At 30.7% G+C, this 11,673-nt stretch overlaps 1 protein-coding gene across 3 annotated transcripts in view; it reads left to right on the forward strand.

Moving 5' to 3' along the window:
* LOC107068346 (transmembrane protein 114) overlaps positions 1-11,673 on the forward strand; it is a 15,261-nt gene continuing 3,588 nt past the window's right edge. The window contains exons 1-6 of one of the 3 annotated variants that reach the window (XM_015324637.2): positions 1-225; positions 7,391-7,807; positions 8,181-8,427; positions 10,645-10,722; positions 11,017-11,028; positions 11,445-11,582. In XM_015324637.2, coding sequence (XP_015180123.1) covers positions 7,775-7,807; positions 8,181-8,427; positions 10,645-10,722; positions 11,017-11,028; positions 11,445-11,582 — 508 coding nt within the window. In that variant the 5' untranslated portion in view covers positions 1-225; positions 7,391-7,774. The remainder of the gene's footprint in view (positions 226-7,390; positions 7,808-8,180; positions 8,428-10,644; positions 10,723-11,016; positions 11,029-11,444; positions 11,583-11,673) is intronic. The other 2 variants (XM_015324636.2, XM_015324638.2) reach the window with 2 other exon arrangements.

Here is an 11,673-nt window from a genome sequence, read left to right on the forward strand (position 1 = left end):
TTGGTTAGAACCAGCGATCAGTGTCAAACTGGCGGTCAACGCGTACGGTTATACGAGTTATACGAATTATATTAATTTAACACTGTATATACGAGTTATATACTCCTCTCCTCTCCTAACCTCAATCAACATTTATTATTTTGTGATTTAGAATTTTGACGTGAGTGATATTAAAGAGACATCTACCTTATCAGTGATTTTTTTCTTTCCTCTGCTTTTCAGGGGGTAAGCATTATTATAATATACAGTAATGGTGTCATTAACATATTCTGTAAACAAAAAATAACATAAAAATGTTATACATTGCCTTGTTTTTTTTATTATTGTTCTTGCTTTCAAATGTTTTTTCATTTAAAAAAAATAATGACAACAAATTTGTGATGTATTTACAAAAAATCAATGTAAAATGAATGCATAAATGATGTACACCATTTGTTATTGAAATTTTAAGTAATTTCAATGATGTTAAAGTTAATTATCATTATTAAAATGTTTGTAAAATATGTTAGGTAAAGATTGGCGGGAAAAAAATTAAAAAACAACAACAACTGAAATTACATGTAATGGATACTATGTGATAAGTGAACTAACTGTATAAATGTTTGTATCATTTTGAAGATAATGGTTGATAAATATCATCGAGTTAACGATTCGAAATCATGATGAAATGAATTTGAAATAAGACAAAGTACTTTTTTTATTTCGAGATTTGATCATGAGCCAATTGCAGTTCGCATAATAGATCGTTTCGTTGATGATAAGTCTGACGACGACAACGACGACGACGACGACATGTTTCTTTTTTGAATTTTGAACAAATATAATTGTTCAAAAGACAATGAAGACATTTGAAATAAAAGAACTAATGATGATCATCCTCTGGTAGAAATGAAAAATTGAAAATGATCCAATCCAATGGTCATCATCTTGAGCTTTGTAATATGAAAAACACAAAAACAAAAACTGTATAACAAATCCCATAAAAAAAACAACTTGAGCTTTTTTACATAAACCTATCTCATTATCCTAATACATAACTTGATAGAAGAAATGAATTCAGCGAAGAAATGAAATTGTTGTTATGTCAAATTGAAATAAAAAAAAAAAAACAAAAAACAATATGGTAATTTTTCATAAAGGTGTACAATAATATACTTTACTGTTCAGCAGTAAATGTAATCGACGAAAAATGATCTCTTTGTGTTTCTTACTTTTATTATCTTTTAATAATAATATTAATCTGTTTTTACAAAAACACGCGTTACTATTCTTGGTGTTCCCTTGTGCCGCCGCAATACATTTTCCTCTACCTTTATTATTTTTCCGTGTCACGCATTGCACTTCCACGAAGTGCGGAAATTAACCGCAGGCGGCGACGATAAAAGGGGGCTGGAAAGGAAGGGGAAGGGGAAGGGGAGGGGCAAGGGGCGAATGGGAAAGGGTGGGGAGGGGTTCTTTCTTCTTCATTTTATTCACCAGTCTTCTTTCACCCTTTTTTGCCCCCACCCCCACCCCCCCTATTTATCGACTTTTCCTTTAACAGTGATAGTTTCAAAAGTTACTTTCATTCAATATTTTCACGTTTTTTTTTATCAGTCACAATGATTTATTTCATAAAAGTTAATGAAATAGTTTAAATAGAAATATTTACAAAAAAATACAGGTAATTTGTTGTGAAAGTTAGGAAATATTGTTTGAACCAATCGAGTGGTTGTTGAGCTAAGTAAGAATAGGAGAGGTGAGAGAGAGAGAGAGAGAGAGAGAATCATCCATAGGCTTTTGACCATTGTATTTATATCGTCCAACTAAAACGAACGGATTACCTACAGGCAAAGCCTTTAAATATCGCGCTTTGAAAAACAGAAGGAAAGAAACAAAAAAAAAAAAAAAAGAAAAAAAATGAAGAAGGGAGAGCAAAACGAAAGTGAAAAACATGAAAATTTAGATGTTACATTTCCTGGCACTCGTTATCATTGATCTCGACGTGCAATTTGGTCACTTTTTGAAGAAATACGGTGATAAATAAATTTGAACAAAAATTATATTTTTGTGAACGTAAACAAATATTTTCATTTTGCCAAACAAATTCTTCTTCTGATGATGATGGGGGGATGAGGGGGAGGGGGGAGGGGTGGTCAGGGGTCACAGAAATGTTACTTTAAAGAAGAAATACTTGAAATATGATAAATATGACTACACAAAAGTATATACATGATTGATGATATCTGATCATTTTTGATTGATATTTATTTAATTAATACTTGTTCTATGGAGTCACCCATCATATGCTATGAAATATAATATATTATGTATCCTTGTACATGACTGTCATTTATAAAATGAACAATAATAATTCATGTTACAAACATACATTTCAAGATAATATTAATATGCTTTTGTTATTGAATTGTAATTGGAAATTGATAAATTGATTTAACATCAAACCGAAGTTAATTTCTATTGTTGTTAATACTATTTGTTAGAATTTTACGTTTTAATCGTATTTTATTTAAAACTTATTATTTATTTATCTCAGGTAGTAGACCGATGTCTCACCGGTCTGGCATGTAATTGCCCTAGGTCGCCGGCCAAGTATTTAAAAATACATGCGCGGGCACGATAGGCCACGTGCGTTCGCGCGCGCGCGCGCGGAAATCTAAATATTTTTCGTAGTGATACAACAACGTTGATCATACTAACAATTGTTTCAATATTTTTTATCAAGTTTTATATATATATTTATATAAAATAAAATGTGACAATTATTAGGTAGATACCAAAAAGTAATATTGTTTTTTATAAATATCAATTTTTGTTATAAAATTTTGAATAGCAATTAGTTAAATAACGAGAATTGAGATTAAATTATTGATTTAAAAAAAAAAATGAAAATTTGTTTAAATTTAAGGTTAGGTCTACCCCTAATAATAATAATAATATTATTATCAAATGAAATACAAGATAATACAAGGTTGTTATGTCATTGTTTTGATTAGAGATCGATCCGTAATCGACTGTCTATCCGTGGACTTCTTCCCCTTTTTCTCAAAATCAACGCCGCAAGACTTTGAAATTTGTTATCGCAGCTAGCAATCTTGTGGACCGTATAAACAAACCAATGGATTTTAGGTTAATTTTATTCCTATCCTATGTACGTGTATTTCTACTTGTCTTCGACACCAAGGAACGAGTGAAAATAGTATCAGTTAGGATAAATCGGCAACGAACGCTCTATAATTTTCTCATGCCAGAGTTATTCATTTGATATCTTTCTCTCTCTCTCTCTCACTCTCTCACACACTCAATCTCTCCCACACATAGTAATTCCATACTAATACTATCATCCTCGTTATTATATTTCTTTTTCAAAACGTTTACGCAATCCTCTTCGCAGTAATCGCAGTTATCAACTCTTCTTCTCAAAAGTAGTCACTGGAAGATCTTGAAACTTTCTTGCGATTACAATCTCTCTTTCTCTCTTTCTCTTTCACTTAACCTCAACTCATCATCATGGATAGAAATTTGGTTGTTTACAGTCAGAATAAAATACATGTTAATATTATTTTTTTATATTTATTTCAAGATATATACATATAAAATATTTATATATATATATATTGTGTTTTATTATTGTTTTTTTTCTTTTTCTTTTAATATATATATCATAACATTTTTTTACAGCATTAAATTTTTTCTTTGAAAAAAAAAAAAATAAATAAATAAAATACAGAAACTAGAAAAATTCACAAAGGTTCTACAAAGTCCAACAATATTTATGTTTATGTAGCAACATTCTAAATTCGACTGAGCATATTTTTCTTTTTTTTCTTGTTTCATTTGATTTTTCTATTTATAATTCTATATTTCCAAGTTAACCTAACCTACATCAAATAATAAGATGAAAAATCAAATGAGTCTTTTTCATATATATTATTTTTTTTTTCACGCCATTTTCTATCATGGTAACGTAATACATTGTGTGACAATGTTATTATTAATAAACAAAATGATAAATTTCAAATCTAAAAGATCATCTTTGATTTTCAACATTATTATTTCAAAATAAAGTATTTACAATTTAAACAAGGATAAAACTTTATAAAACTAGAACACATATTTGATGTTTCTATTTTCAATATTAAATTCCTTACGATAGAAAGTTCCTCGTAGAATTTACTTAACGTTCTAGCTTTATATCTGAAAATAAGACATATATATATATATATATATCAAATTTTGTTCTATAATTACAATAGAAAAACTTGATCTTATATTCTGTAAAACTCAAAAGACGTAGAGAAATATTTTACGCGTTAAAAAAACAAAAAAAGGATCCAAAAGCAAATAATTTTCATTACAAGCTTTCTAACAATATCTACAAAAAAAATATGATTGCAAAATTCACTGTAGATTCAGATGAATTTTTAGAAAAATTTCTTTCTTTTCTTTTTTTTTTTTTTACACAGAGGGGGTCGGTCATGGGTCAACTTAATTCCAAAGCTCTCGTCGTAGAAACATTTAACCTTTTTTACAGCTATAGATTTTCTTTTGACATTGTTTATATAGAAAAGTAGTTCTTAGATAGATCGGATGATCTTTTGGATGCATCATCTACACAAAGAGTGTAGAAAAACATCGATAGAAGAGAACAACCCTGTATTACGATCGGTTGCTGTAAAAACGTCAGTAGTAGGTAGGCACAGTTGCAAAATGTCAGCGAAGTTGTCGTCGTCGTCGTCGTTGAAGGAAAATATCTGGCGTCGAGAGAGCTTTGATGTTAAAGGTACATTCCGATTCGCAACAAGTGACCTGAAATCGTCGTCGTCGACGTCGTCGTCGTCGACGTCGTCGTCGTCGAATGGTCGTCATCTATTTTTACTTATTCGTTTGTCATAGAAGAGAATAAACGTTTTACAATATGAACAAAGAAAGACACTTCGAGAGGTTATGGTGCCTCTTTTTCAAATTGCAACTTGATATAATGTCAACCGTAATATGATTGGATATTTCCAATGATCTGTAACGAATCTTAGTTTGACATATGAACGACGACGACGACGACGACGACGACGACGGCTACTGTAAAGAAGAAGTACCTTGTATTGTAAAGCTGTAAAGAAAAATAGACAAAATTAGAAAATGTCAGGAATATTGGAAAATATTTTTAAATATAACAAAGAGAGGAGAGAGGATGATGGTGCGGTGAGGTTACGCGCGGCATCTTTGTCTCAGCGTTTTATAAATCGGTGCACAGCCTCGGCTAAATAAACTTTGTGCCACGTATAAACGAATAAAACAATGGCAAGTACGCCGTTGACGTCACTATCATCCTCGTGTGTAGTTTTAAACCGAGCATCATCTCTTCTTCTTCTTCTTGATGCCATTCATCGATTTTCTCACTCCATAATTTTCATTGAAAAAAAAAAAAAAAAGAAAGAAAAAAGAAAGAAAATCTAATGTCAGTAAGTAGGTGACGTGGCCATAAATATCCGAGCGTGTTCGTTTGTTGTACTACGTGCATCAATAACCCTACTACCTTAGCATCTATTCTTCTTATTTCCTATTATATCTTGGCTAAACAAATTGTTCGGTTAAATCGTCATTTATTCGAATCTGCATTATACTAAAATATAAACTTTAGAAAAACCATCAATCTTTACGTAGAACATATGCCAGGTATAAACAACCATTTTACCGGTGTACCTCTCGTTAAAACTGATTTTAACAATTTCAATGTACATTAATGTCTATTTACGACCGTACGTAATCTTACGAAAGATATAGATCATTTCGACAATGAAGATATTTATTCATTTTAATGATAAACAATGCTCTAAAGAAAATAGTATTTGAAAGCAGCAGCCGCCATTTGTAATTGATATGCGTTGAAACAAAAAAAAAATTGGAAAATACGTAATAATAATAATTACGTAATCAGAAAAACGAAATTGAAAATTAAATTCAGACATCTACGTCAGACCCCATCCAAAATCCCATCGAAATACTTCGTGTCATAAAATTTCTTGAGAAATGCTACTACCCCCCAATATGTTTGCTTATGTAATCATTTCATTGTTTTTCTTTGATTAATTCGTATTTAATATCTCTCCCTTCTCTGAAATGAAAGATAAATTGAAATAAATAAATAAATAAATAAATAAATAATTGGACAAAATACATAAGTTTACAAAACTAATATATCATCCACTTGATGATTATCTTCAGTTGTATGAAGATGACATATTGATCCGAAACATTGTGCGTCAAATATTTACAAGCTGTACACATCGTCTCTCAACTGAGATCCAAAAATTCGACTGTTTGTTGTTTTTGGAACAGTGACAGATACCTCCAAGGAGTCTTACGAACATTAACAAGGGAAGGAAGTAACTCAATACTCATTAAATAGTCGAACTTTGATCTTACCTTAAAAAACTAACCTAAAAACTCGTTATTTTTTTTTTTCTACTACACAAGTACTCCTCTATCTTTGATGTTCAATTAAATGCATATAGGATGCATATATGTTTATGTTAAAACAAATTTGAAATTTCAATGAAAACTCTGATGATGTTTATCTTCCTGTATTTTTCCCCCTCTTTTTTTTCAGCTATTTGAACAACGGGGAGCAGCAAGAACTGAAACAAAACTTTTGTTTTTAACTCACTCTCTCTCTCTCTAATATACAATTTAAGTCGTTTGTTTTTTTGGCTAGCATGACAAAGTCGCAATGAAAACGTTTTAAATAATGGATATTACAGTTCTCTTTGTGTGTGTGTGTGTGTGTGTGTCGAAAACAAATGACTCGGTTATGCTCTCTTAATTTTGATCTCGCATTGTTCTCCTAGTCAATATCATCCAACGTTTCTTGGCACTGTTCTTCGACAAATTTTAGCTTTGCTAATAAAGAATTCAACTGTATTATTATTATTATTATTATTATTATTTTATTATTATTAAGTATGTTACGTGATGTTGTTTCATATTTTTCAATATACTTTAACTTCAATATTAAACGACAATTAATACTAGGATAATAATACCAGACCAGTCATTTTGACTAGTTGACGCCATTTTAATTGTAAATGTCTACTTTTTGTAAATAATTTTAAAATGTCTATAAATCCATTTAATATCTATTAAAATTATTATTGTTACAACATTTGTTGTTATTTTTTTTTTTTAAATAAATAAAGACTGGAAGCTTCAAAAAGCAATTTTTTGTTTATACATACACCAGTTATTTTGACTAGTGTGGTATACTAAAAATGGTGTCGTATATATTCAAGTGTTCAAATAAATTTGACAAAGTTACTGACTGAAGTGTTTAAATTTGATTTGTTCAAAAAAAAAAAAAAAAAAAAAAAAACAATTGTACATACTTGTAAAGATTTTATTAACAGGTCGATGCCAGTTTTTCGTCGCTTGACAAGAAAGAAAACAGGAAGAAATGAAATTGAAAATGTTTGCCGCAAAAGCGAATGAATTTTTGTTGTCGACTCGCGAGTGTTTCAAACGATGAAGAAGAAGTTGAACACTGAAAACAAAAGTAGTAAAAAAAATTAGTCTTCTTTTTATTTTGATGTTGGTCGAGAATGAAAATTGAGAAGGAACTCGTTGTGAACGGATTGTTCGTTCGTTATTGTCCGTCGATTGGTGGCACGCTGGAAGAAACTAAAACGCGAAGAATTTAAGCTTCGATTGATACAAAGAAGGAATCGTTTAAAAAAAAAAAAACAACAAAGAAGAAAGAAAGATAGATAGAAGAAAAGAAATGGCGAATAGAATGAAGTCACTTTACAACCAGGTACGAAAAAACTAAACAAACTTTTACGACTAATTCGCGAGAAATCAATTTTTTTTGTTGTTGTGTTGTATTTTTTCATTGTCTTTTGCAATGGCGCATGTTTCAATATAAAAAAAAAAAAACAAATGATTGTCTAAGCAACCAATTGTTTTCCAACTCTGAAGAAAGAAAAATTATACGTGATATAAACATCCTTGTTTTTGTTTTGTTTTGTTTTAAATACAAAACGCGCTATTGCAGGAGACAATTAAAAAAAAATCCCCCTAGCGGAAGAGGTAGGAACTAAAAAAAAAGAAAACGAATTTTATGAACGATCGGCAAAATTGTGTAGACAAATATTTTTGTCTAGAATAGTTTCGTCGCGTTTTCGTAGGTAATATTCGAAAGGCGAATTCTGCTCGGTTGTACAGCCCTCGTGGGACTATCCGCGTGCATATGGGCCGTAGCAATAGGAACCGATCATTGGTTTACCGTTGAAGCACCGAATGATCAAGGTTTGCCGCTGGGAGATTTTGGAGCTACTGGTCGGAGATTGATCTACAAGCATATGGGTCTCTGGAGGGGTTGCGTCACTGGTTTAATACCTAAAACGAAGAATTCCAGTGAATTGGTGCCTTACCGTAAGTGCGTTCGTTCATTTAAATTAACTCTGACGTAACTCTCTCTCTCTCTCTCTGTTTCTTTCCCACCTTTTTGCCATATCTCGAAATGTCCAAATATTACAAAGTAGATTACAGAAAACCAGGCCAACACACATTTCAAATAAATAATCGGCAAAATGTTAACCGAACGTGTGGTGTCTGTCTAATTTAATTCAAATTTCATATGATTCGTTTTATTAGTAGTAGAGAAGTTTCAAACAATTTTCCAAATGAACGATCAACTTAATTATGCGTTTTAAACACACGGATTGCTGCAAGTTTTCTATTTGAACAGTACCACTCAGAGACAACGTTATTGGTCTATTTTACTTGTGTCTACTAAACAACTATCCCTGTGCCAATTCCTATTAAAATGTATACGCACAATTTTCGACATTAATAATATACGAAATCTACCTACAAATGTAATAAAAACATTCAACTTCAAGGCTTAATGTTGAAAATGACGAAAATCATTTGATCTTCTGACTTACTAAACTGAATCGAAAATTTTCAAGTAATAATCCCTGCCAAAACAATGTTATAAATTAATATACAGAATGATTCTTAGTAAATGCAGAATCACCATCTTATATTATCTCCACTACCCATCTGTGATAATATGAGATAAACTTTCTTACGTTATTGAAATGTTTTCAGACGAGAGAACATTATTTTTATCATTCCCTAATGGCTTTTTCAAAGTCACACGTGTTTTTTTTTTTTATTTTACGTTTCTGGATTTGCACACGTATAACCTATACACTATTCTTTGTTGTATGTTGTAATTGACACAAGTAGCATGCATTGATCCATGTTATTTAATACGTAATATTACTTGGAAATGATTCGTATTTGAAAATGTCTGTATTAATATCAAGAATACTGTTACTTATTGTCTAATATTTTGTTGGTATCTCACATTTACGTATTCGTCATACGACTTATTAATTGACTCTTAACGCAATTATACAAAATATTGTTTGTTCAATTATTTTACTTAGTATTTATTCGAAACACTCAAATATTAGGGGGTGAACGTAAAACTAACCTAAAATTCAAACAAATTGTTCATTTTAAAATCAATAATGTGATCATCCCTCATTACCAACAATCTGGTATTCAAATTTGATGATAATGAACTAATACCAAAAATATCATGTGTCCAGATGACACGTGTTAGAAATGAAAACTTCAAATAACTACGTTTCGAGAGAATGAGACGAATGTTGCACAGTTTCAAAAGTAACATAATTGTGTAGGATTTATTTATTATAATATTATTACGATATATAACACACCCTACGGACTTATCGGAAAGACCCTACGGACTTATCGGAAAAAACCTTACTAGAGAGTTGTTTACTACACTAACAGAGGTGTTTAGTTACCCTGCATTTTGTAGTTACCAGAAGCAACTCGTCTCACTTCTTTGAATTGAAAACTTGCTTACTGTGTAATACGTTATCTATTTATATATGTCTTCTTCAATAAAACGTATAATAATTTTGGAATGTGATAACAATAATATAATAATAATATTATAACAAATAAACCCTACAATTATCCTACTCCTGATATTCTGCAGTCGTCTCATTCTCTCGAAACTTAGTCCGTCGAAGGTTTCACTTCTAACACGTGTGATCAGCCCACATGATATTTTTTTTGTTTCGAATCACTCCCATTCCAAAGAAGGTTTCATTTCAAAAAACGACATTACCATTTGGTCCCCTTTAATACTAATATTTGTGGGGGGGGGGGAAATGACGCAATCGTGACACAATCGACTAATAAAAAAAAAGTAAATATCGTATTGAAGATTCGAATGATTGGGGCTGGCGATGAAACGAGGAATTGTCGTCAACGTTAGTTTCTAACATTAACAACACACGTGTGCTGCTGCTTTCGTTGAGACTTTCGTTGAGACTTTGTGTTTCGACAAAATAAACGAGGAGCCAGAAATAAATGAGAAAAGAACGGGGGCTCGTCGTCTTTCTCTCTCACACTGCTTCTTCTTCTATCCTTGTATTTTGTATGCCGGTAAAGTTGTGCCCTCACGTGCCAGATAGAACAGACAATTTTGAAAAGAACAACACCCAAAACTACGATTACATTTAAAAACAATAGAAATGTTGTGATCACAAACTACTTTTTTTTTTTATATTAAATCCTCGAACTTGATTTATTGTTTTTCAGGAGAATGCAAATATCAGGAAATGTTTCCACCTGAATCAAGGATAGAAATGGATCCAGGTTTAGACAAGACAGTTATCAGTGAGTGATATATAAATTAACGAAATATTATCAAACGAATCTTAAAAGAATAATAACAATAGGAATGAATTCATTTTGAGAACAATAAAAGTAACAGCAATTCTTTTTTCATTGTATAGAATTGGCAATACACAACAAAAAAAATGAACAATTATACATTTTATCACCCTTGTCCTTACATAATTAATCAGAATTAATTTTTTACTTTATTACAATTTGATGAAATATTAACAATATTTTCTAATCTAATCTTGAATGTTTCATTGCAACACAAACGATTGATTAACATTAAAGAAACTCAACTTGGTATGTATAGACAAATCAACAAGAAATGATTATAATGATCAAAATTGAACCTTTCCAATTATCCTTTTCCTAAATATTCAAATTCTACAAACAAAGAAAGGATAATCGAGAGAATCAATAAACAAACAAACAAACAAAATAATCGCACTGATAAAATAAAAACAATCTCATCACACTGATACATATAATACATACAATTAATTTAATTCAATTAATTTTAGTTGTGTTTTCAATTTTTCTTCCCCCCCCCCCCTATAGAACTGCAAAGACAATTTTGAAGTACCCTTCCTGACAGATAGTACATATTTCAATTACTTTTCAATGAAAAAATCATTAAATATTTCTATTTTCATTTATCATATGAAAAGTATCATATAACGTGTAACTTTATCTATCACATTTTCCATTGTTCGCAGATTATGCAAGGACTCAGGTATCGTTCGCTGTTATTAGTATGTTTATAATGATAATGGGATTCTGTTTCTCAATCTACACGTTCCGCAACCCACGTTACATGTTCAAGAGACTAGCTGGTGGAATACACTTCATTAGTGGTAATTAAATTCCTAATTTAATGGATACAATTTTATAAACATAATTATGATCACAATTTTTCTAACCTAAAAATAATAATAATAATAATGA

The sequence above is a fragment of the Polistes dominula genome, unplaced genomic scaffold (genome assembly GCF_049000335.1).
Source record: "Polistes dominula isolate Pdom_NZ unplaced genomic scaffold, Pdom_raw_medaka contig_29, whole genome shotgun sequence".
NCBI lineage: Eukaryota > Metazoa > Arthropoda > Insecta > Hymenoptera > Vespidae > Polistes > Polistes dominula.